The 26,874-nt window shown below is 46.7% G+C and overlaps 2 protein-coding genes across 8 annotated transcripts in view; both read right to left on the reverse strand.

The window, feature by feature from the left end:
• LOC126536299 (alpha-tocopherol transfer protein-like) overlaps positions 1-3,828 on the reverse strand; it is a 29,676-nt gene extending 25,848 nt beyond the window's left edge. The window contains exon 1 of the mRNA XM_050183214.3: positions 3,746-3,828. Coding sequence (XP_050039171.2) covers position 3,746 — 1 coding nt within the window. The 5' untranslated portion in view covers positions 3,747-3,828. The remainder of the gene's footprint in view (positions 1-3,745) is intronic.
• Positions 3,829-17,945: 14,117 nt separating this feature from the next.
• LOC129386230 (alpha-tocopherol transfer protein-like) overlaps positions 17,946-26,874 on the reverse strand; it is a 30,436-nt gene continuing 21,507 nt past the window's right edge. For 5 of the 7 annotated variants that reach the window (XM_072287859.1, XM_072287862.1, XM_072287865.1 and 2 more), the window contains 3 exons: positions 24,167-24,360; positions 19,711-19,821; positions 17,946-18,266 (listed from right to left, as the gene is read on the reverse strand). In XM_072287859.1, coding sequence (XP_072143960.1) covers positions 18,012-18,266; positions 19,711-19,821; positions 24,167-24,360 — 560 coding nt within the window. In that variant the 3' untranslated portion in view covers positions 17,946-18,011. The remainder of the gene's footprint in view (positions 18,267-19,710; positions 19,822-24,166; positions 24,361-26,874) is intronic. The other 2 variants (XM_072287860.1, XM_072287861.1) reach the window with 2 other exon arrangements.

The following is a 26,874-nucleotide window of genomic DNA, read 5'->3' on the forward strand; positions in this document are numbered from 1 at the left end:
CGTGACGTCGCGTGATCGACCAGCGAAGCGGGCGCCGCTTTAACATTTTTGCATAAGTGGAGCGCTAATGACAGAGACGGGGTAGACACAGACTGGAATAGCTTTCATCATCATCATCATCATCATCAGCCTATTTTATGTCCACTGCAGGACGAAAGCCTCGCCCTGCGATCTCCAATTACCCCTGTCCTGCGCCAACCGACTCCAACCATAGCGCCTGCGAATTTCTTAATTTCATCACCCCACTTACTCTTCTGCCGTCATCGACTGCCCATCACTTCTCTTGGCACCCGTTCTGTAACCCTAATGGTCCACCGATTATCTAACCTACGCATTACATGACCTGCCCAGCTCCATTTCTTTCTCTTAATGTTAATTAGAATATCGGCTATGCCTATTTGCTCTCTGATACACATCGCTCTCTTCCTGTCTCTTAATGTTATGCCTAAAATCCTTTGTTCCATCGCTATTTGTGTTTTAGGCGTGTCACAATACTGGCGCGATGAGGAACACCAGCAGCGGAGTTCAGTCAGTGCCCAATGAAATTATTAGGTCATTAACCCCCGTATCCTAGAAAGCTCCTCCGCTAAACACTCTACCTCGACTCAAGAATGTGAATCGCAGTGCCGCCCATCGACTGAAATTACCATTGCGCTTCCATCACTCCCCAGCAAGTCTCGAGAAGCATAGTGTATTCTTCGGTCGAGGGTCAGTGCTGTGCGCACTTCAGTCAAGTCCCGCATACGTTACACTCTTACTAGCAGCACAAGGCGAATAGAGAAGATTTGAGGAAAACAAGCAAAAGACTAAGCGATATGTATGCAAAAATGACACAACGGCAAGCATGTATGGCATAACAGATCAACTCAAGCAGGCTAGGTGACTATTTCTTAGCACCCCATTTCAAAGGAAAAGTCAATAAATGATCATCATCTTCAAGTGGACCAAGAGCTTCGAGTGTATAGGATCGTTTGATAATACGGGGTTAAGCTTCCCGTTTACTGTCTGTTCTACCCAGACTAGTGTGTATGGTCCATTGCGTGGTATACGAATAGCTCCTCAACAGGAACATTAATACGTGTGCACACAACACTCATGCCAGAAGCGAAAGCAAGCGGCTCCGCCAGAGCGGACTGAGCGGAGCGTGATGGCGCCTCGACTTGGCTTCGACCTTTCTGCAGCCAAGCGCACTGCACAGCTCTGCAGGCCTTCTAATATTCCACGCGCCTGCAACGCGTGCGCCGTCAATACCAGCACAGCACAACGGCACGAAGGCGCCCCGAGTGCCCATGCAGCTGCCATCAGTGTAAAATAAATACGCGTATGGCTGTTGAAATTCCAACAGCAGCAACAATTGCCATCACGGGAGACCAGATGAACCAGACACACGCAGCTGTTGACTCTGTCAAGGATCCACGACCATCACAATAGCCTCCTTACCAGCCGAGAGACCTCGAGTCCTCAAGCGACCTTTTCAAGACAGATTAGCGTTCATCTACAGTGCATACCGTCATGTTATACAGCAGCGGCAAAGCCTTAATCTCCCCTGTGGTGCCTGTGACAGCCTCATGTGAATTTTGCTATTACCAGAATTACCTTTCCAGTCCAATCATCCATCGCCGGCTCTGAAGCAATCGACGCTCCTATTACTGCACCATGCGTACCTCACCGCATACATATATATACCGACGGTTCGACCGGACCTACCAACTCAACTGCCGCATTCGTCGTTCCAACTAAGCAGGTTACAGTTGGATTCAAATTGTAACACATGACTACATCTACGTCGGCAGAATTTCAGCTCTCCATGCCACTATGACATACGTCACCGAAGAGCCGACAGAGAAATGGACCGTATTTTGTGACTCTGAGGCAGCTCTACACAGTATCAAGTCTGCATTACATCACAGAACTTAAGAGCAGATGATATCTGACATCAGGAAAGTACACCGCCATGCTCAGGAAAGAGAGCACATTATCTTTCAATCGATTCCTGCTCACTGTGGCATAGTCGGCAACAACCTTGCTGGCAAGGCTGACCGGTATGCCCACGAAGACACCCAGACGCGTCCAATACCTTTGCGAGGTCGGACACTGCCAGGGAAATTCGCTTACTTGCAAGCAAAAAGTAACACGATTTCTGGAGTTCAAGTGCCTTGAATTGGCGATTGCATAAATTGGACCCCACGCTACGGCTAAAACTGCCATCTAGCCTTTCCCGCGGTGAAGGAACCTTGCTGTACCGTTTGTGGCTGGGAGTGGCGTTTACGAACGCCTATTGCTATCAAATGGGAATGGCCGAGAGCCCGGCGTGCGACTCCTGCGGGTGCAAGGAAACTATCGAGCACCTATTGTGTACCTGCCCTCGCTACGACGTAGAACGCAAACACATGTACACCGACTGGACTCAAGACCGTTCTCCGAGTCAAAGATACTCGGACCGTGGCCACACTCGTCACTGGCACCAAAAACGATTCGTGCACTAATAAAATACTTGAAGTGCACCGGCTTAACAGACCGTTTATAGTGTCCCTGTGCATCCTCCCACAAGCACTCAGTGCTTACTCTCTCCCTTTTCCCTCTTTCTATTCCCATTTTCCCCACACCCAATGTAAGGTAGCAAACCGGGTGCTCGTCGGGTTGACCACCCTGCCTTTCCTGTCCTTGCTCTCTTGGTTGCATGAAAGGTGATGCAGGCATTGATAAAATATATAAGGTGCTCCAGCTGACGTTAGCCAAGCTGTTCAATGAAAAAAATTTTTTAAAACATGGTAAAGATACGATATCAAGACCTACTATGTTCGGTCATCAGAGGTCGACCGAACACCGTAGGTCTTGACATCGTATCTTGTACCGTTTTCTTCAACTTTTTTTTTGCTGTACAGCTTGGCTAACATCAGCTGGAACACATGCAAGATCCTATTCTTAGGCACTTTTCAACGAGTCTGCGCCTCTATGCTGTAACATGTTGGCGATTGTGACGAGCGAGACATGCTACCCTGACTGTGACTGCGAAAATATTGTCTAGAACACACCAGACTAAAGTGCCTAGAAATTCAACCATGCTTTCTGACATCGCTACTATGACCATATCGAAACGATATTTTTTATAAATTCGATACCTTCAAAATTTTGTATGTTTGGGATAGCGCACTAACAAGAAGGCGTTGCGTTGTTTCTGCTTAATATACTTGCTGATGAAACTTTGCAAGCGCGAGGAATTTCATTTGCGAAATAGGGTTGTAGTGCTTACTTAAAAAAGACGGCTGTTTGCCTCTCGGGGGCCTTCTGTGTTCCCAGAAGGTCACCAGATTGTTCGAACGGAAATATGCCTTTGTCGCACCTATTGCCTTTGTTTACGTATGTTGACAAAGAACACCATGAAAGCGGCGTTACAGGCAAAGCAATTGTTCGACTCGACTGCCAGGCTGTAATCCCACCTGTTACCAACATCACCACCACCTGATCACCATAGCTGAAGCAAAGTATTCCTATGATTACCTATGAAAAGGGCAACATACCGCGAATCGTCCTGATCTGGGCTCCTTGTATATCCTCTTCTATAGGCAAGTAGCTACGACTATCCAAGAAGAGCCTAGATTTCTATGAAGCCAAGTGCTCGTATTTCACCGCCGACCCTTTTATATGGCTGCACTGCGACTGTTAGACGTGCGGTCTAACCTACAACTACCTCAAGGACAGAAGGAAATATCTTGCCTACGTATAAAGGAGAAGAGGAGCTTACTCTCTCGCAGCAGCCTTGAAATCAGGCTCAGTGCCACCGCCTCTGTCCAAGAGCAGCTTCAATGTCTCGCGCCGGGTTTTGTTTGCCGTTCTGCGCAGAATCGCTAAGGAGGGTGGCAGAGAGTAGCCTAAATCAGGAGTATTTTGTGGTTAAATTTTGAATTTTCTTGTGCTAAATATGGGCATCAGAATTATTAATACAACTGTCCGAAAGAAACGACGTCGTTGAAAATGGTACTTTTGATTTCACAAGGTAACACGAGTATGCTGCGTATTCTTTTATGCCATTGTTGGGCTTTGACGACATGATTACAATTTCTTGGCGCTGCGTGAGGATAGGCGAATCATGAAATGAAAGAAGCTTCATACCTAAAAAGAATTCCATAAAGGTTACATTGCTTATGAGGACTGACTATACGCATGAACACGCTCACTCGGTTACATTCCTGCATATTTATCCTAACTACTCCATGCAACTACCTGAATGGCATCCGCCTGCCGTTAGCAGCGACGTGAAGTTAACTTGGATATTCACGTAAGGAACACGATCAATAGGTTTCAAATCGATCTTCTTAGACCTAGGGGCCCACTTCTAAACCGGTTAATCGTCAGCGCCAGCGTTAACTGATGCGAGATGAAAAGCAGTAGTTGTGCAACAAGGTTGCACGTGCTCTTTCACTGAAAGCGTCTCCTTTCGATATGTTGCTATGCCGGCGGTTGTCCCGCATGCGACGGCGGCTTTCCCACTGGTGGAGGTGGTGGTAAACTTTATTGAAAAGGGGAAGGGTAAAGGGGGACGTGGCTGAGGGATCGGGCTCAAGTAAGGCCCTGGGCTTGCTTGGCCTTCTCCGCCCAGTCCACCAGTTCAAGCTGTCGGTCTTCGTCCCCGGAACTGAGCCAGGCTGTCCGGTCAGTCTCACTGCTGACGGGGGGATGAGAAAACGGCAGTGAAGTGCATTCCCAAATTATATGTGTGAGTGTTTTGCGTAACGCATTATGGCTTCCACAACTTATCTCTCGTGTCAGCCAGCAAAAGTGAGAACTGAGTGAAGGGAGACCCTAACGATGCGCTGCGGCAGAAGCAAGGTGGCATTCAGGAGAGGTGCTGTGGGTCTCGTGGAGACAACAAACTGATAGTACGCGTTTAGGGTTAGATGCGCTTGGCGTTCTAAATGAATGCACATATACATGCAACGACCGAGTGGAGCGAGCGCGCGCACCAACAACCACCACCACCGCTGCTGACGCCCGTATTTGTCACTACAAAACAAAGAAACAAATGCATAAACAAAGTCATAATAAGTTGAGTTCATCTGGGTCAGTGCGGTCTGCGGTTGATGGGAATGCTTCAATGCACAAGTGACCGAAAGCAAGTAAAAGAAATGCAAGGAGGTCAACAAGATGTAGCCAGTTTGTTACCTACATTGCGGTAAGGAAAAGGGGTAATATATAGAGACTGTTCTGAAACTGCTGATAATATCAGGATTCCTGGACATGAACATTACTTCATTATCTCCCGGGTTCAAGACCGCCATCCGCCATGGTTGCTATGTGGCTATGGTATTAGGCTGCTGAGCACGAGGTCGAGGGATCGAATCCCGGCCATGGCGGCCGCATTTCGATGGAGGCGAAATGCGAAAACACCCGTGTACTTAGATTTCGGTGCACGGTAAAGATCCCCAGGTGGTCGAAATTTCTGGAATCCTCCACTACGGCGTGCCTTATATTCAGAAAGTAGTTTTGGCAAGTAAAACCCCATAATTTTTTTTTCAATACCGCCTATGGTGCCGGGATTCTCAGGTGATTAATTCAAGGCAGTAATAGGAAGGCAGCTAGCAAAGGCTTTCCTAATTCATAAATTTAACACAACAGTTTGTGCAAGTAACGTATAAATTCACTTCAAGCAGTTCGCTTAGAGAGGCGACATTGCACTCTCTGCAGCAGGCCATTTAAAGCATACGAAGTATTCAAACTAAAACACACTGTCTTTCTGCATAGTTAGAAAAGCGTTACCGTACTCGATCGACTTTCATGCTCTAATATCGGAAACTCACGCAATTTCCTGCCTCTTACATAAACTTGTAAGGCGCAGCCACCGTCTGCAAACCAGTCTTCCGGGAGCACATCCTGCGGTGTACTATATGTGCTCCAACGCCCGCCGCAGCCAGTCGCCGCTCCGAAGAGCAGTTCGCCCGAGGAAGACATCTACGCGCTCCGCCTACTAACTCACCACCCGCCGCTGCTTATCAGGGGTCGCGGAAGCTGACGTTGCGCTTAGTTGCTTAAATGCGAGAACTACGTCGAATCCTTGGCTTCGGTATCGGTACGTGCTCCTTCAGCTCTTCTATCAGCACATTCACCGTGTTGTCGCCCCTCTCGGTGCTAATTATTTGAGTTCATTATGCACGGCGTTTCCTGTGTGCTTACGTCGCGACAGAAACACAATGTGCCGTGTGACAGTCGCGTTTGTCTAGAGCCATTCGTGTACACTATTACGGAGAAGCTGTTTATGGCCAGAATCCCGGGATTTCTTCATGGCGTAACGTCAACAGAAAACTATCAGCTATGGCTCGATCATACCCCCAAATGCAATGAATGCAAAGCACTCCGGGAAGTGAAGCGAACGGTGCACACATTCTTTGGAATGACGCAAACAACATACATAAAAGCATAACTTTCAATAAAGAACAAGCTCAAAACAAGCATCCGAACCACATATTTGATAAGGCGCTCCTGCGCCTACATACAATTCGAAGCACGTAGCGCTCCCTGCATACGTTTCCTGGTAACGATTACTGTTGCTGAAGCTTCCCCGGTGACGGCAGCTTGACTGTAGCATACGAAGCACGCTTTCGTAAGTAACGTAACTACGCTTTCGTGCGCAAAAGAAGAGCCGCCTAGCAAGTGATTAGTGTTGTGACAGTGCCATGGGAAAGCCACGTTATAGTGAGGAGTCTTGAAGAGCAGCGCGCATTGCAAAGGAGGAGCGGCCAATTTCTCTTCTCTCTGGTCCTGTCTTCGCAGGTGCACGAAGTAGCGGCGCAAGTCAAGTCGCAGACTGACGAAATGTCTTAGGCTAAAGATCAGGTAAGTGCATGTGAATGTCGCCACGCGAGTATGTTCAGCCTACGTCGCAATGGGTAGTCGTTCTAGTTGTTGTTTACAGCTTCGCTCTCCAACCACCTTCACAGCGTGTATTGGAGACCTTTTTTACTCAACTACTTCGACTGAAAGTGCTCGAACGTATAATCTGAGCTATCGTATCTGCCTATTGTCTGCATCAGTACTCTGAAATGTGGGTACCCTACCGGAGGTATCCTATTGTTAATCTTCCTGTCTTTCCTTTCCTTTTATAGATGTCCCTTCTTTCATCTCTCGCAAATTGTAACGTATCGCAATAAAAATTTCATGTTTTCAAAAATTTTTCACAGCCCCGTTGCCTAAGTTGACGCTCGGAACTACCTGCTCACTACGCTTATACACTTGAAGGGCTAAGGGCACAATTATTACGTATTGCCCGGACGCTTTCTTAACATTTTGTTTCTCTCTCTATCTCTCTCTTGAGAAAGCGAGAGAGCGAGATATAGATTTTATTGAAGGAAAGTCGGAGAAGTCTGCCTGAGGTAGTGTGTTGTGACCTGCTGCTCTGTACAGGAGTTAGGAAAAGAGGAAGGGGAAGAAAAGACGGAATAATTGATGACAACAGATTAGAGGAATGTAGATGTACGATCTTGCAGCACTGCTAATGGCACGGACTCGCATCGATGACGTAGAAACGTTTCAGAACGTCAATTTCTTGTCAAGCGACAGTTGACGCAAGGAGGGACCTTAAACATTTCCCGGACATCGATAAGCACCTATAGAATAAACTAGTGGCCGGCACTCATTCTCGAGCGTCTAAAGGCACATTAAATTCGAACTTCGTAAATGTTACTTAAGAGCTGCAATGAGCGATTCCAGTACTACAGGTACCTGTAGAGGAGACTTAACTGCTCGCTTTCGGCAATCGTAAAAAACCACGCGCATAGAGTTGAGTAGGCCTTTCAGCCTGCTCTGAATGGCCTCTTTGTTGTTGATTTCAGTCCGCTTTTTCGTTGAGGGCACTCCTAGGTTCGTGAAGTTTTGTTCTCTTCCTTGTGCAAAGGTTTGGTGCAGTGTGGCGCGGGGTGCGCAGGTATGAACGGTAGCAAAGGCCCTTCCCCGTCCGAAGTAGCCGGTCGCGAAGATTGGCAGCCTTGCGCTGTCGTATGTGGTTGAATTGAATTAGGTATTTCATTTTGCCTAATGGAAAACAGCGCGCGTGGTAGTAGAGAAGGCTGGTCTGAAAGGGACAGTTCATCTCTGTGGGCGTTCTACGAGCCCTGTGATGTCTCTGTCTTGAACGGCGCCTACGGCAGCGTTGAGCCGTTGCGGCTTCTCTGTGGGCAGACTGGTCCTCAGTCATCCCCCGAAGAAAGCTCACTTTATTTTTGTACCTTCGGGCATAGTTTCGATGTTGCCTCGAGGTTAACGGAGAAGTTTGAACACTTCACGGTGGCCTAGCAGTTTTCGTCTTCATGGGACTTGCTGCATCATTTGCAGGTTACATTACTTTTGTACACTCCGCTGGCATGGCACAGTCTCATACATCCGCGGCGCCATACCGTTATGGCACGTAAGGGCGTACTGATTGCCTCACGCAGCCGATTTTCGCATGCAAAGGCAGGGATTCCCACTGAAATACTAGTTTTATTCAACGGGATTGTCCAAATCGATGCATTTTAATAATTGGTACTGACGACGACAAAAGTTTAGAGAAATCATCGTCCGTAATTGCCGGGTCCACATCATAAATAACACATGTTGTCGTTGTTTCCCTGTTAACCAAGGAATTGTTTCCCGGAATTGTTTCCCGGAATTGTTTCCCGGAATTGTTTCCCGGAATTGTTTCCCGGTTGTTAGATCGCCTTAAGGGTATCCATTATAGTGGCTGTGTTGATGTCGACATAAAGAATGTTCAGTCAGACGTATATTTAATTTTCTTTGACTTCGCCTGGGGCCACTTGCTCAAAATACTCCGACAAGCTTTGTCACTTCAGCGATTATAAGACGCTTATAGCTGAACACGGTACAACAGCGATCGTATAGTACTGTTTGCTACTCCCTTTTTTTTTTTACTAAGTCACCGCTGGTAAAGCCCTGCGTAGCTTCTTTCTTCAAGCGGAGCCTTGACAACTGGGTAAAGTCATTGTCCAAGGCCATTTATTCTGTTGGTGAATCTTCGGAAGGCACAAGTGAGGCTGCGCCGGGGTCGAAGTAGTCAATCAGGCACGAAAAATGATGATGTGGTCGTCCAAGGTCCATTCCCTGGGTCGTCTATCGATCGGTTCCCCATCCTGGAAGAAATCATCTTCCACTGCGCAGACCACCAACGTGAAGTGGACACAACCACCAAAAAGAGGGACCAAGGCATAGGCTCTGTGGTGAAAGGACTTCTTTCTCGTTTCTAATATTTATCTACCAGCAAACGACAATTGTCCGTCGTTGTGAGAAGCGCTATCAGCTCAACCTGAGTTACCATGTGGCCCCACCCCTGCGGCGAGCCCTTCGACCGCTTCCTTGAATACTCAGTCAAAGCCATGTCCATCTCACTATATCATGGTGTTCACAAAAAAAGGAGACATCATCGCCGACTCTCACGAAGGTTACCCTAATCACTTTTCAACAGCAGTACAGCGAGTACGCTCACCTATATTACTGAACGTTTCGACCGCAGCTAGTTACGTCTGAACATCACAAAGAGGTTACCCTATTGCAAAACCCAGTGCCACTGGGACCCAGTGCGCCGGATTATGGGCCCAGTGCCGCGCGCTGGATGCTAGGGCGCTGGGCAGGCGCAGCGTACTGGGAGGCACTGGCTAGTTGTGCGAAAAACAGCTCTAGCGCGTAAAATATGCGGTGCCTGGACACCGCATACCTTCCTTTATCTGCATGCAACTGCACAGTATCTGATTGGAATAAGCCCCACTCCTCACTTGTCCGTTTGCACATCCTGGACAACACCGTAACACTTCGGTTACCATCAAGACTGCCCGGAAGAGACGCCGACGCTCTTGTGATACACTATGTTGTTTATGCGTAATGTTCACCAATACTACGCCATCCTCAGAAGAATGGCCGACACCGCAGCGTGCGACTACTCCCGTGAAAAGGAAACTACTGCTTGCATTCTGTGCCTACGCTTGCAGTATTCTGAGCAGAGGTGCTCATTGACCGCTGTGCTGAACAAGTTTGACGACCGGCCTCCGTCGGAAGAGATAATTCTACGACACAGACCTGGCTTATGATGCCGTCAGAAGACCGTGGAAGTATTATGGGTACTGCTCCTCAAGCCCTCGTTTGGCTTTGGCAGTCCCGCTTTTGTATAGTGCTATTGTATTCTAATTCATTCATTCACAAAACTTTATTAGTGTCCTGAGGCCCGGTCTTCTCAGACCGAGGCGGGCCGCGTCCACGTCGGTACCGCCAGGCCGAGCCTTATGGCGTCATCGTGGACCCTCTGGACAGCCCGTAGTTGATCTTGATAAGAAGAGCCTGATATCATCTTGTGCCAGTAAAGCCATTTTTCTAATAAAAACTATTGTTATTGTGCCTGTAGCTACCGCCTAATGTATGTGAACACCGATTAATTTTTCGTTTTGTTTTTAGTTTTCTTTCCCTATTCTTTTACCGTCTCTTTTTCTCTAGCCTCTTTTTCCGCTCTCAAGGTGTAGCAAGCCGGAAACTTCCTCTTTACTATGCCACCTCCGCCCACCCCCCCTGCCTTTCTTCTTTCTCTGTCCTCCGTTGCACACAATTAAGGGCATAAATTGCATAGTACACCCCCTGTGCATCAGGCGCAATTAAATATACCGAACGCCGAATCGTTAGCGATCTATTTGCGATAAGCTCTAACGCAAAATATTGCGTTAGAGCTTACTGGCGCTCTTTGGCCACGTCTGGCCCTTGCGCCAATAAACTCTACAAATCAATCAATCAATCAACGCAAAATTTTCCTTTTTGACGATAGCTTACTCGAGCAAATGATGAGTGTACTATGTTTCGCAACTTCCCAACGCTTGTGTTCTTTAATGTAATCTGCTGCGGCCGCCGCCGACGCCAGTGCTGCTGCTCTGCCGATGCACTGATTCTGGTGTATTAGCTTTTGGAATCGTTCTGCTTAGCTGCGGCGCTTCCTGCTCTAAGTGTTGAGTGTAGTTAGCCACTAGAGCGTGAACTGAGATAACACAAGAGGTGAGAGGCGGTGCGATACAGGCCCCTGTTTTGCTGCCGCCAAGACGTCCGACAAATTGAAAACTGCCGGGTGAGAAATATTTCTTCTTTTTTTTTCTTTTTTTGCGGAGCTGGTTTTGGTTCAGCTCCGGCGCCAAAACGGTAACGGTCAGAACTGGTTCGGAGCTTTCTAAACTAGTTCGTGTTTTCACTGTGCCTTTCGAAAATTAAATTACGCAGTGAGTTCAAGCGCGACGGAATCGGGTGCAGGTTAGGGGTTACGTTCTGGCAAACATTCAATAGCTTAATTTGGGGCTAATTGGTAATAGCTATACACTTTTCTCCCTTCCCTGTTTAGAGGCATATTATACAGGGCGTCCGCACTAACTTTAGCCAGAGTTTAAAAATATGCGGATGCCACGTACCTGGACAGAACCAAGCTAATGTTGTTTGCCGCCACGTAGAGGTTCTCAAATTATTATTTTCCTTATTGTGTCCAATTAGATAATTTGTCTTAAGTAATTATTGAACTTCTCAACTATTTTAGTTGAAAAGTGTAATTGAGAAAATTTTAGAGCTGCATGAAAAACTACCGATGCAGCTTTCTGTTGCTCAATACGTGCTTCATAAAGGTGTTTTTCTCAGCGTAAAAGAAGCCCGCAAATGCATGCAAAATTTACGTGCGACTGGCGGCTCGAGGCAGTTTGCGCCGATGTATTCGCGGGCTTCTTTCACGCCCGGACAAAATTTTTGATGTAGCACGTATCGAGGAACAGAAAGCTGTATCGAGAGTTTTTAATGTAGCTCTACAACTGTCTCAATAATTTCTTCAGCTAATTATAATATTTGAGTTGATTAATTCATTAAGGCTAATTATCTATTTAGCTGGAATGAAAAAATAGTTTGATTATCTCCAAGTGACGGAAAACATTACCTTTGTTCTGTCCAACTACGTGGCAGACAGACAGACAAAAACAACGAACTTTATTGGATCCGGAGGAGCTACTGTCAGGACCTTGTAACGGCAGGCCATTGTAGCCGCTGGCCGTGCTCGTGGCATTTGTACATATTTAAGCTCTTACTAAAGTTAACTAGGACAGCCTGTATAACGAATAAAGTGTTTCCTCAATGCATACTTGGTTTGTACTCCGTGTATACAAAGCGTATACCTTTTTTGCCCGTTGTCCTTTGAGAACAGAATGCGACTTCGTTATTCAGTTCACGATTAAGTGAAGGTTATAAGTGATGTACTATTAAAATGTGAATTGTGTACAATAATTACAGCCTGCGTGGCAAATTGCTTATTCAAGCGTCCGGAGCATTACAAGCCTGTTTTACGAACCGTGTGGAAAGTTTTCCCGCTGTCCTAAACGAACTGAATGTGGCGCAAAATTTATATTTAGAAGCAACAGGAGGCGTGTAAAACTGGTGTTCGGACAAAGTTTGGGAAGTTTCAGGTAAATAACGGTGTTTGCTGTAAAGTACTTATTCAAGTGCAAGAAAGCGTTATACAGCCATTATACACAACGTTTCCCAGTCTGCTAAGAGAACTGGCCAGAATACATCGAGTTCACATTTGTTGTATACTGGACATCTAGAGGTAATGTGTGGCAAAAGCTTTAGAAGCTTCTTGTTTAATTGATGACTTCGTAAAGATGAGTGAATGCCCGTCTTTGTTTCATATTTTTCAGCGTTGTACTAAGCCCGTATCCCACTGCGCTCGGTGAGCTAATAGTGGTACCAAGTTTATATTCGACGAAAATGGTGGACCGGCTATGTGTGAAGTGCAGGTAAAGTTTCATGTGCGTGAGTCAATTACGGCTTTTGTAGGACATTACTTATGCAGATGCTGCATAACGTTACGTGCGTGTTTTGCCAACTGCGTAGAATGGTTGCTTGCTTCCCTGGGAGAAATATCACTTGCGCCCATTTAAGTATTATTAATAATTGGCAGCCCATCCTGGCTTATGTAGATTATTGTAAGTTAAATACGGCTTTCGCAATAAATTGCCGAAGAGCTCGAAAGCATTGCACAGCATTTATACCCGATGTTTTCCAGTGTCATGTGACCTGACCTTGTTTTTTTTTCTTAATGAAAGGCTTGACAAATATGAAGCCTGTGGTGGAATGTGCAGACATTTAACAGAATGCACAGGCTTTCATGTAAACATGGAAAATTTTCGCGACCAATGAGTAGTTGTCGCACTGGCTCGTTCACTAAACTCAACCTACAGCGAAATTAGCTAGGAACTCGATGCACAGCAGGTTTATTGCTCTTGTTGCCTCTTATGATACACAATACAGGTTAATAAAGGAGCCGAGTAACGAGAGGCTTGCCGTTCATAAACATAGATACCAAAGTTAGAAATGAATGAGAATAAATCAAAGAAGGGGTGTGCTTGTTTCTAACCATGATTACACATATTACCTTTAAATTGTCGAGGCATCCCAATTCAGTAATACCCACCAATGTGAGGTGTGATAGAGATAACATCACGCTATGACTCCCTTCAACGCGTTCGCGTCTATAGCTCCAAATTCCTAGAAGAGGTGGGAAACAGACTTTCATATCCGTTTCCTTACTATAATTTGTGCAGTGTCTTCAGTCACGCTAGTCGGCAGGCAGTAGGAAATGCTTCCAATAAATGAGGCATAGATGGCACAGTGGGTCATCTTGCGCCTGACGTCGCCGAAAAGCAGCAGTTGAGAACAGTCTCGGGGATAAGCGGAGGAAATACTCCCTCATTATCCTTGTTTGGTCAGCGAAACATGTTTAACTTTAATTTCTGACCAACATAACTAGAGGGGCTACAATGGCTGCTTCGCAGTGTGGCTATAACATGATTCCCCTCTGTTAATCATGGTTGTCGAAAGAGCAGTTGGCTGCAAATTTGCTGGCGCTGAGCCGTGCTCACACAAGGGCTGCAAAACATAGTGCCAACCTTTCCCTACTTCGTGAAGAACCACTCCTCCACAAATTTGCTCCCGATGGTTCGCAGCTAAGCAAGCGCACATCGCAAGAACATGCGTAGACATGACGCAAAAAAGTGTCATTTAGTAATTACAAGGCAGCACGTGTCCCGCTTTCTGTTAGATGACCATGGACCAACTCGCCTTTGTAAACACCATACCTGCTGCAGCGTGCGGCAAAGCCACGGAGGAAGAATATTTAGGAGTTGAAATCCCCGTCAGCGCGTGCGCTCGCGGGCGACCAGATAACGTCACAAAAATAGCATACGCCGACGGAGGCGCATGCAGTGGCGGCATCTTGCGGCTCGTCATACAAACCGCAGCGAAAAAAAAAACGCAGATTCCCGGGGGGGCAGCTCGGGGGAGTTCTCTTCGGCGGCCCTCCTGTCTTCCGCTCAAAGCAGACGACACGGACGTTCGCTTCAGCGGGCACGCCGTAACGTTGTGTTTGCGCGCCCTGACTAACACTACTAACAGCGCTGCTACGCACAATGCCCTTCTTCGGAATTCGCTAGCCTAAGATGGAACGCAGGTGTTTCGCTGAAAACTGCGAAAGCGGGTACAAGTCTTTCAGGGAAAATGTGAGCATCTTCAAGGTTCTGAATGATCCTGAACAACTGCAAGCATGGGTCGCCGCGATTTCTGGAGACGGCCGTCAGCTCACATCGACAGATTACGTCTGCGAGAAGCACTTAACGAGCAACATGATGAAACAGGATAAATAGTACGGTGAGCTTAGGGACGAGGTAATCCTGGACCACCCGAAGAAAAACCTGCAACTCTGTCCAGAGGCTGTTCCCTGCATCTTTCTTCCGTTTCTAGCATCTTGGACATCCCCAAAGAAGCAGACTCCCCGGGAAGCGTCATCCAATATCAGTCCTGCTACCGTTAATAGATCAATAATGAGTGTATACAACCAGCCGGAACATCAAGGGCAGCGAACGTGTTAACACAGCATGTGAGGCCATGAGTTTGAGGAAAATGATGTTGGTCATATACTCCAAGAAATTGAAGGCATGTTTGCCTTCGACGAATGCCAGCAGGCTTACAACCGTCCAATCAAAGCCATCGCGTGGGTGTCCAAGAATAGCGTCGGGTACAACTGGAATCTACAGATCACCTTATTATAGCGGTGATCGAAAAGAATGCGTATTATTTTTTACTGTGCTCAAATACCTTAATCGCAGCACCAAACGCTGTCCAGGCTGCCACCACTAAAGAAACGCGCGTGAGTGCCCTCAATAGAACTTGTGACACGCACGTGACCAAACGCAAGAAACAACCACCGACCGCGGTTGCCCTGACAACCGAAACGGCGGTAATTTCTTTCTCGGCCGCCATGTACCGCCAGCATGATCGCTGCTCCGCGGACTTGTGACATTTTTCGGTTGCCACAAGCAGTGTAGTTTCCGTTCCTTGACGTTTCTTGCTCCATGGGCCAAGCAGTTCAAAGCGTACAATATATGGTACTTCGTTTAAACACGCTTTCAAGTTTTGACTTCTTGCGATGCCCGTAAGAGTTCACATTTTAGAAAAATTCCTCTTGTAGCAGATCCTCCTCCATCACGTCGTAGTCGTAGCTCTTGCGCCACAATTTCGACCAGCCACCGCAAGCTATCGTAGACGCCGGCATCAACCTACTAATCCAGTTATCTACTTTCACTGCGCTAGCTCGGCCCTACCGAAACTCTTTCCACTGTTGCACGCTCCTCGGCTCCTGTTAGCCAATTACATAAGAAAGGCTTGTCAAGGTAGGCGATGGTATTTACCTCGAATGCAAACAAAAGTGACCTATTATCGAGCAAGCAAGGCTGCTGTTCACCACCCGATGCTTGCGTCGACGGTTACGTAGGTTTCACGTCAGGAGATCGGAATAAAAACAAATTGGAATAGTTTTATGTTTTTGGGCCCCCAACCAATGAACGCATAATTCAAGCGACAATTGCGAAATTGGCCTTCTTGTGGCCCGTAAACGGGCTCAGCCTTCCGAAATCTGGCAAATGTTCTTAATTTCACCGCTGTCATTATCATTCATCGCAGTTGAAAAAGACTAACATCTTTCAAAAACCGCATTGCGTCCATTGAATTTACGCGTGCGTTGTTCGAATACTATGATGAAGTGTGGTGTTTAGTAAGCGTTATATTGACATGTGTATATATTTATCCTTTTTTTGTGACTGTACTTCACCCTCGAACTTCCCGTTATCGTTCAGCGCGAGGAGCGTCTTCAGGGTTTGGAACTTGCTCGGATATTATCGTCCATTCTATCTGCTGTGTATGTTCTCGCCGAACTTTGTGTAACCAAATTGTATGCGCGACGCTAATTCTGTAATACTTTCTTGAAGGCATGCGGGCGGCAGTGATTACGGTAGAACGTTCGACAAGTAACGTATAAAAGTTGACGCGCTTGATCCGCAGATTCAGATTTTCGGTGATCGCTGACTGTGCTCGTCGCTATCATTGTGCTTTAAATGTCGCTGTCATTTAGGGGTGCAAGTTCACCCAATAAAAAGTTAGTTTCGTCTTTCATTGTTCTGCTGCTGTGTTCTTGACCGTCACTACGACACGACAATATGCACCTACTTCAACGTGCCGACTCTACCAGTGGTGATTGTGGTGGCGGGCAGGAAATAGTCTGCCCATAGTACGTGCGTAAATGGAAGATGGTGGATGATTAACTAAAATTAAATTATGAGGTGTGACGTGCCAGAACCACCATCTGATTATGAAGCACGCCGTAGTGGAGGACTCCGGACATTTGGACCACCTGTATTTCTTTAACGTGCACCTAAATCTAAGTACCCCCACGGGTGTTTTCGCATTTCGCCACCATTGAAATGCTGCCGCCGTGGCCGGGAATCGATCCCGCGATCTCCTGCTTATCAGCTCACCACCATAGCTACTAAGCATCTACGGCGTGTGAGATGGCGGATGATTCTCTATACAAAATACATCGACAGCTTACTTAAGCTGTTCTCTACTGGGACTTCGGTCTGACCGCAAGTTCACTCGGCAGACCAATTTCTGCATTATTTGAATTCTCGCAGACCGCGAGGATTGCCTCACAACTATTAAAGTTCTTGAGAAATATTCTTTTTTGCGATTTCTGATCACATCACCTTCATTCATAACTCATTTTCTCGATACTTTATCGCGGCGCAGAGTAGCAGGCTTGAAGAGCCCACCTCTCTGGAGTTCCTTAAACTTCCCCACATATTTCTTAACAGGATGCAAGGTCCATGGCCCGCGCTGGCAACTGAACGCGCTCGCCGAGTTGCAGTGCAGCTACGAATGGCGCCAGAAGTTGCCATGAAATCCTCATCTTCGTTCCGTTTGATGTAACTGGGCATGATGTGACTCGGCATCAGTGTATTATATTACACACCAGAAGGCAGGGCGACTGGACGTCGCTTATCATCGAAGCAAATGTAGCTCAAGCAGGGTATCGGCACCTATAAGGCTTGAGGGTCTCCTCCAGCGCTACTTTATGTTCAGCACGGTGTTTCTGCAGCACGGACCTTGCCTGTTTGCAAGAAGTGCGCACTCCAACAGATGCACAATCATCAACAAAAAAGGAAGGAGGACACCCCATATTGTCCCTTTTCCGATGGATGCTGCTGTGAGGACAACGGGAGGGCACCACACTTCGTCACACTTCAACTTGGTCACCAGCGAGTGAAGTCCTGTACCATGTGAAATCTGGCTTCGCAGGAAAGAGCTACCAAAAATGGGGTCAATAACGCTAGTTAACGTAAAATATACCTATGAATGATATGTTAGCTTAATTTGTGGACCCCAACATAGAAAAACGGGAGAGGGAGAGAGTGACAGAAAAGAGAGAGAAGATCCACAGAGGTCTACAAGGAAAAATGTCTGGTAACATGCTGCCATTTTATGGTGGGGTATGCTTAGTAACGGAAAGAGAATCATATGGGAGCTGCGTTCGCGACAAGTGGGGAATGCAAGACAATGAACAAACACCTCCGTATTACTTTCAATTTTCTCAACGCAGAGGCCACAAGAAGCTTCATTCGATCACAGAGTGATTAAAGATGCACGTAATCTTCACTTGACAGTTCCTCGTCAGCGAGGACGCCGTTTGGCTCGGGCGCCCTTTTTGTTGACAACGTCTCGCGGTATCCGTAAGAGCTCAGCGCTTGGAAGAAATTCTCAGCAGTCTTCAACTCCCTCTCCAATTGGTCGTAATCGAAACTTTCGTTCGTCCCTTCGTGTTCCTTCGAAATGACGTCATCCGGCACAAGTTGGTGCAATTCTGTCAGATTGTAGCCAAGAAGGCGAATCTGTAAAAAAATAACAAAGAAAAATATGGCTCCCCTGTAATCGAAAATAGATGTAATTATGAAATGGCTACCGGCAAAGCAGATTGGTTGGAGATGATACTAGGCGCAATCTTAAAATGGGTACAGTACATGTTCGCACATCAGCACCAAATAACACTACACCACACCGCACCACATGAACCTGTTTTGTATAACTGAACCTCACTGCAAGAGTCGACTCGGCCAAACAGTTTGCCACAGCGCGCGGACGCTGCCGGCTTGATGATGCAGAGTGGTGCCATATCTCGAGCCGCGGAACTCATAGACTGTTGGCGTTGAACAGGCGACCCCGTCTCAGAGCCAAAAGATGAAAATCACGTGTATTGTTGCGCTGTATCTGCCTTACGAAAGTCGCTATTGGAAATGACAAATAAAACTCCTGCGTACTAGAAGTTAAAGCTTGAGTGATATTGTGAACAAATATTAGGAAGAACTCAGAAGCAGTCTTTTTTGTAACTTGTCTGGCCAGTAACTAGCGCTAGCGCATGTAATGAGGTTCTGTACCAAGGGTTCGGGGCCAGAGACTGCATATTCTTAACTTTTGACTGGTTGCCTGGTTAACCTCGTTTTGCTCTGGCAACTTGCCCGAATGTTCTCGTTTGAGTGCCCTAATAACAGTTCTGGTTTTTGCTCAAGCTCACTTGAAGGTCGCCGAGAGCGGGAGCTAAAAGCATTTCATGCTTAAAACGTAAGTTAAATGGTTTCTGTTTATTGCACTCAAGTGCTGGTGGGACCGACAGGAGAAAACCGAGACCAATTATTGGCATGTGACAAGGTTATGCTTATGAGATATCGCATCTCTCAATATACGTGTGGTAACAGAATGTGAGGTAAGGTATATAATACGTAATGAGCGTCATTATTTTGTAAGCACGTGTTAACAGAAAAGTTCGAGATAAACCTTTGGTCGTTTGTCGGTGTTTGCTTTGTGTCCTCATCTTCACGTTGTTATTCGCATCCTGCATATTCAACGTGAGAACTTGCCAAATTGATTGGCTAACGCTTCGTCATTTTATATCTGTTGCTTGATTGAAATGTACCCGATAATAAATTTGCACATCTGTGAAAGTTTCTTTCGTAGTCGAAGGGCACTTCATCATGGCGATCACAAAAACAATGTAGCTGAATGGGTTATTCTTTGTAACTCTCAGTTGCTTTTAATTCACAAAAATTCTTCGTATGGGGCTCTTATTCTCAACGCTAGATTCGCGTTGAGCTGTCAACAAATGATATTTTGAGAAAAGTTCCCGCACTGTGACATTTTCTTATGTTGGGCTTCGTCCATAAATTTCAATGTTCATGCCATGTTCTTTGATGCAGAGATTCGTACTTTTTTACTTCATTCTGAATCATCAGTGACGAAACAATGAAGAATTGATAGAAAGAAAATGAAGACGAATCTTACCCGTTTCACTAGTTTTGCTTTAAGGAAGGTCTTGGCTATTGCAAATAAATAGTCAAATATTGGAGGATTGTTGATAATGTAGACTTTTTGCAGGCGCAAGGGCAAGCAGTTCTGAAACATATTTAAGCACGTTTCCGGTTATCTGCTTCACGCATGCACAAAGCAGAGCAATATTAATAACAGTACCACGTTCTTATCACTTTAATACACCTCCTCAAGCCTTTAGTTTCCACGTGGGTTAGCATCAGCACCCCATCCGTCCGGCAAAATAATGCTCATATCAAGAAGGAAAATGTACAAGCGACAGGAAATCCTCTACTAATGCAAATGCAATTTTAACACTTTGGTGTATTTAAAAAGAAGCGCAAGTGCTTTTGTAAATTTAGCTGAGTGCACGTTTATATAACTTTTCGGTGTACGCTAACGGTCCACGTCGCACGGAATAAAGAATTCTGAATAGTATTCTGAGACTCTAACGTGGTACTTTTTTGAACTTTACAATGTGGCGTTTTTCTTGACTCTCGGTAATACTGGCACTGGGGCTTCGTTGACCGTCAACGAGGCGCGACAGACTAACACTGAAATGAATTTAAAAAGCTAGGACGGAGATCGTGCCCCATTTCTCTGAGTAGCAATACGCTTGAATAAACAGAGCCATAGGCTAGTACACACAGTTGTTATTTACGGGTGCTGAAGCCCTGAAATTTCCCATCCAAATCGAAGACGAATATTTGAGAAAAACCACATCGGAATTTCAGATGGTATAGCCTTTTCATTTCTGAAAGGGAAAATGAACAATTTCGCCCGACAGGCAAAACACCAATTGCGATAGCAAATTAGTGGATAGCTCCATGAAGTAAGGAAAAGAGCTTTGGCGGCCGTATAATTTTGTAGACATTCGCTTACTAACTGAATTAACAATGATAGAATGTGTAAGCGTGACAGAAAGAGGACGTAGGAAGAAACAGACAAACAGGCTCAGACCTGGCTTTGTGTGCCTGCTTCTTTCTACGGCCTTGCCCAGTACCACTCATAAATTTTATCATGGATTCAAACCACCTACCCTACCAACGTGTTTTAACTAAATTAACGAGCACAATGTCACGAGCGCATAGGTAAACATTAACACATCTGGCTCGACGAGCGCGAGAACTCGCTGTCAAAATTCTGGAATGAGGAATCGCAGCAGCAGCAAGGGATATAAGCTTCATGCATCTCTCGCTTCAAGGCAAACGAAACGTCGAAAGCACAGCGCATACGAAGATACCGGCACTACGCGCACTCTGCAATCATCGCAGATCGTTGGGAAGAAGAGGCCTGCGTGGGCACGCACGTTGGCCACGTCGCAGATCGCTTTCACAAGTGCCGGCAACGCGTCCCTATGGCATCCGCCAAAGGCGTCTACTACGCCGTGCGCGAGACAACCACGGCATCTACTACGCCGTCCGCAATTAGCGTGGCCAACGCCGTAGTAGAAGCGATAGTAGACGCCGCAGAGGATTTCTAGGCACCCTAGCAGCCGCCGGAGAAGAACGCCCCTCCTCCCTCGCCTGACCCCCCTGCCTCGCGCGCGACAGGAGAGAGCGCTCATCCGAGCCGCCTTTCTCGCTCGCACACGCGAGGTCGAACCGCGTTTGCCGGCTCATCCTCGCTGCACGTCACCCCAATTTTTCCTCCTTTCCTATCAAGAATCTCCATCTCTCTCTCACATGCTTTCACTCGCACATACAGCATACGTTCAGCTGCCACGGTTTTATCGCCCTTGCACTTTATACGGAACATCACAGCGACGGCAACGGCGATGTCATAAATGCGCCTGGAATGTCTACATAATTGCTATCACAGTAGAAAAAAAGTTAAACGAACTTTCTGTATATATGGTCCCTTCGGTAAGAAAATGATTATTTACAATTTTCCATGCATGCATCTGACGCCGTTCATAACTGGACGTTTGGTCAACTGAGCAGTTTGTAAACCAGAAAAATGATTTCTATTATCTTGCGCACCATGGCAATAGGTTGTGTCGCAATCCACGCCTCGGCGACAGGTTTTTTTTGTGTGTGTAACTGAACGAGACCTCGAAGGCTATGCTTTCGCACACAGCATGCAGCGCAGTAATATCGCAACCAGAAACACGCCACGACCGCCATATGTTGAGACACTACTTATTGCAGTAGTGTATCTATGCAAAAGCGCGTCAGCAGATGTCTATAGTGTTGCATTCGTTGGAGGAGAGAATTGTGACGACACAGCGCCTCATTTTTGTTCTAAATCCATGCAAATTTGGTAGAGCTGGCTAAATAATAAATCCATACGTAATAAATCCAACTAGCCTCGCAATTTTGCGAGGCTAGTTGGTGCATCTCGACAAGTTTGGCCGCCATATCATTACACAGCGAAGACAGAGCCTGTTTCTGTTTTCTTGTGAAAGTATCAATGGCCCATTGAGCGAAAACACGGGAATCTGTCCTTTGGACAAGCGAAAAAACGTACACAGCTAGCACTAGTGATGCAAGGCTGGAGTCAACAGCGGAGCTTGTCATCACTTAGCTTTTACGTGGCTTGCCTAAGTTGTTTGTAGGCTTTGCGAAGTTACGCTAGGCTTTGCTAAGCTGTTGGTAGGCTTGGCTAAGTCGTTTCTAGGTTTTGCGAGGTTGTTGTAGGCTTGGCTAGGTTGTTTTTAGGTTTTGCGAGGTTATGCTAGGATTTTATAAGTTGTTGTCTCAGCGGGTTAGACGCTGGAAGTTTTCAAGCAGTCGCAGGCCGGGATCGCTTTCTCGGTGACTCTCGGGTTCCCTGGACTGGAACTCGGGATCCTCGACTCGGCGTCACCTCTCCTCAGCCGCAGCTTCGGCGCGGTGTTCCGGATCCGCTCGGCGGCGACGCATCGCTTGTTGCTTGCTTCTTCGGTCTTCCCATGGAAGCAGCATGTACGCACGGAGTAGAGGAGGCGAGAGGTGTGTCATCGTGCCGGTTGTTGCGACCTTTTGCTCGCCTGTGACGTCACTACTCCGCCCTACGAGCATGGGGTGCGAGGAGGTTACGTGGCTCGGTGCCACGCAGGTGGTTGCTTGGCAACGCGAGGCGGCGCATAGCTGGGCTGAGTTTTCTGGTAACGCTCCACGGCGGAACTAAAAGCTTAAACGGAGCCACTGTTAAAAACTGCACCTAAATTCCCATTAGCTGCTATGCCACGTCATGAGCGGGGCTCAACGGAGCACAGCGGGCGAAAGGGGACACCTACTGCAGGAATAGCGCGCCAGGTGTTGCCTGAGGGGAGAAAGCATTGCCGCGACGCCGCATCACCTCATTTTCGCTCTTTGGAGCTTATGTTATCCGCGCGTTCCTTGCCCACGCAAGCTCTCGCCTGCATTCTAACTGTGCATCAGTAAAGCCAAATCAAAATTGCGCCAAGCTGACCAAGCGTCTAAACGTGCTCTCTTGCGCGTGAAGAGTTCAGGGGCGTTAAATTCGACTTTAATGCTTTCGCATCCACAACTCCTAAGAAGTGCATAGGTTACTTTGGATTTTATATCGTAAGCATTCTTTGGCGAGTACTCCAGCTTCGTCATGCGAAAAGTCATGCGAAAAGTGTAATGCCTTCTGCCTGCACAAGAATGCATAATGCGCGAAGACATTTAATTGTTTTAATGGTGTAAATATAGAAAATTGCTAGCTTTATAAGCGGTAAGGAACAACTAAAGTAAACAATCTTGATCAGAGGGAGAACCCCCGTGATCACTGGGATCCACAGAAAATACATGGGGAAGCTTGTAGTAGGGGTGGGGCAACCTTAAATTTGGAGGTGGGCCAATTGAAATGGGGGGGGGGAGTCAACTTGAAATCTTAAGCATTAAGCATTCCTTCGGAAATAACCGTGATTTCTTGCGACTGTCTAGCTGTTTTCTTGTGCGGTTACAGCGGCAATTAGAACCGCCCGGTGGTACCGGTGGTAAGGGTGAGTGTTCTCTGCATCTTTCCCTCGCGACAGCTAGCATTCTGACACGATGTCGTTAAGATGGTGCGCCTCCTGTTGAAGATGCAGACGATGTCATTTGCGACAGCTGCGCCTGCGTGTCTGCAAGCAGAGGCGGTAGTAAAGGATGCACAGCGCTGCGAACTGGTCCTTGAGGAAGTGACACTCGAAGTGCCGGTTCGGTCCCGTGTGCGGATAAGGAACGGTGGTAAGGGGAGCGCCACCCAACACAGGTCAACATTGTGCCACAAATAACCATATGCTTTCAGCTAATGCTGAATGCATTCCTGGATAGCAACCCGGGTTACTACTTCCTTCTTTTGTTTACCTCGCCGTTCTTAAGTTACTGCATCCCTTCAGCAACATCCAGCTGATTCAACGATGTTATCTTTCTCGTTGTCATCCCTGTGTAGCAGTATGCTGGCCGAACCTGGGGATAAAAGGTTTTGCACTGTGGGGAACAAAAGGCTTTGCACTTACCTGTACAAGACTGACGAGCGTTCTTATAACAGAAGGCGTGTAGTAAGGCAGGTGGTAGACGCTGAGGCCCTTTAAATCTATAACGACCACAATGCCTCTAACCTGAAAGTCTTGCCGAAGGAGGAAGCACTCGGCGAGTGCTATGCCCACCCTGAAGAAGTCATTCAGTGTGCACATCTCGGTATTCCAGGAACCTAGAGGCCGCCAGAAAAATTTAGAAAAAGCATTCTTTATAAGGGACCAGTTTAGTCATCCGACTTCTTTTCGATAGAGCAAGCCCTCAGAAAACTTCTAAAACGTAATATGCCAGCGCATGGCTAGTGATTGTTTGTTCAAACTAAATCCTTAACTGGACACTAATGAGAAGCTTCAAATCAACCGTTAAAACAAAGCACCAAGAGGTAAAGGAAGTATAAAATACCCTTGTACCTTCTTTCCTGTTTACGCTTTCGTTCTGTTGAAGGGCCAATATATACCAAGCTGTCCATATTTTTGTTCTTTTATATCTTCTACTGGCTGAGTAATCTTTGAAAACCAGTATTCAGGGAAAGAAAAACTCAGTGCCCTTCCACTCTGTGAATGATGACCAGCGAAGCTGGGCATATGGGCCCATTAAGGACTAACTGCACCACCGCCGCGGGTCGGCCCGGCATTGTACTACCTTCGCGATCGGCCCACTTGATTAACGCCTGCTTCACCTCCGCCGCGGTCGGCCCGGCATTGCACTGTCTTTTGTTCTACGCACGGACACGATACTGGGAGAACTAGCCTTCGCTGTAAAATAATCTTATTACTAGGTCAGAAATTAACGCTAATCTTTCCATATTCAATTTGCATTATGGGTACCATCGGCGGCACCAATGATGTGACAGGCATGGCAGCCGGCCGAGCGAGTGCCAAAACGTCAGTGGGGCTGTTTGATTTATCGTACCGGAGTCTCCAGCACTGCCCGCGATGCCTAATCACGAAAATAGCAAAATAAATAAATAAATAAGAATAATAAGCAATAAAAACAAATAACTAATTTTTTAAATTAAGAAACGCAATGCTGCACGGTTGAACGCGTACATGGATGAATGGATGATACATGGATGAACGCGTAGTTTGGCAGAGCGATGAAGACGACGATGAGGTCGCTTAGACGTGGGCCGGATGATACGTCTTCTCTTGCCCTAGCTTCCTTTGTAAATATTTTTTAAATATATACTTCGCCTACACCTCGCTTCCGTCACAATATATTGAGCAGAAATCATCGAAGATGATTGTCAAAGTAAGCGAATAGAATCCAGGCCCGTATTCATAAAAACACCTCGGCCTAAAACTTCAGGCAAGCAACGATTTCAGCCAATCGTAATGCTGCTAGCAAAAACGGCTGGCCAGTAGTAAATAGCATTTACAAATCAAAACCTAGCTCTGCGAACTCGGCGTCCGAGAAATGACATGTAAATGTCGTTGATGCTACGTTCTTACCCTTTCCTCGGTACTCAAGGCATCTGCCCGTCTTTGCCGAGCCTCTCGTCATTGACTAAACGCTTATTTTCGTTCCTCAATGGTCATGACGTCGCTTTTCAAACTTCTGTTCTTTTTCTGCCGCAGACATGGCAGCAGCATGACGCGCCACCGCTTCGTCTATCCACAAAATTTACCAACCTCTGGCGTAACGTCAATGTCTCTCCGGCCAACCAAGAAGGTCCAGAGACGCGAATGCATTTTCCTCTCCACCGGTGACCTAATTTCTGTCTACTGACCACCTATGCGGCAGCCCTCTTCTCCTCCTTACAGCGCTATCCTTTCCTCCTTCTATGAGCACATAAAGTCCGGCCTCCTAATCACGAAAACAGGGGGAAAGGGAGTATTTAGTAAATGTCCACCAAATAGGTATGACCATTTCGTCTGCTGCTGAAGTGCTGATTGGCTATTAGCGCCTGTCATCTGACGCGTACCCCAGTCCAGCAATCAAAATTTCAGCAGCGAACGAAAGGGACAAGTGGACACGTCATTTTCTGTTAGTCCCGGTATAAGCGCTACTGCACATGACTGCTGTCGATTCGGATTTCAAATGAATCCGGCTTGGCCTCAATCGGTTTACTGAGTGAATCATACAGGTTGCCCGAACTATCTGCCCCCACCACCCAGCGAGCAGGAAAGAAGTCAAAGAATGCCATTTGCTGTAAATTTTTGATGTGCCCTAGGCTGCGTATTTCGAACGGCATGCTGTGGTATTCTTGAACTGCGATCAGATGCTGTCAATTCCATGGCATCACAGAGTAGTGGTGTCGTGGACGTTTCAAAGTGATGTGCACCGTTCGTCGGTTTATTTTGAAGTGAATAGGGCGGGGGTTCATTCGTTCTTTCACCTGCTTTCGTGGTTGGAGGTTGGAACACAGTCAAAAACGCTTGCGTTAAGGGGCGCACACATGAACGAGAGACCGTGAAAATCATCCAGCGGTAGAAAAAAAAATAGAATGTTAAGCCCTCCTATTGTATAGCAGAGATACATTTGATTCCAGGCGCATGGCTGTGGCATAGCAGTTAAACGACCAGCCTTATTAGTTCTGCTTGAGGTGGCCTTTTATTACGTGGTTATGGTCCCTTCACCGAGAAATCTAATTGCCGCAAAAGTGAGTTGTGACACTTCCATGCATTGATTCTCTGATAGAAATCGAAGAGAAATATACAGTTATGTCACAGTGTTTGTCACACATAAT

Source organism: Dermacentor andersoni, chromosome 4, assembly GCF_023375885.2.
Source record: "Dermacentor andersoni chromosome 4, qqDerAnde1_hic_scaffold, whole genome shotgun sequence".
NCBI lineage: Eukaryota > Metazoa > Arthropoda > Arachnida > Ixodida > Ixodidae > Dermacentor > Dermacentor andersoni.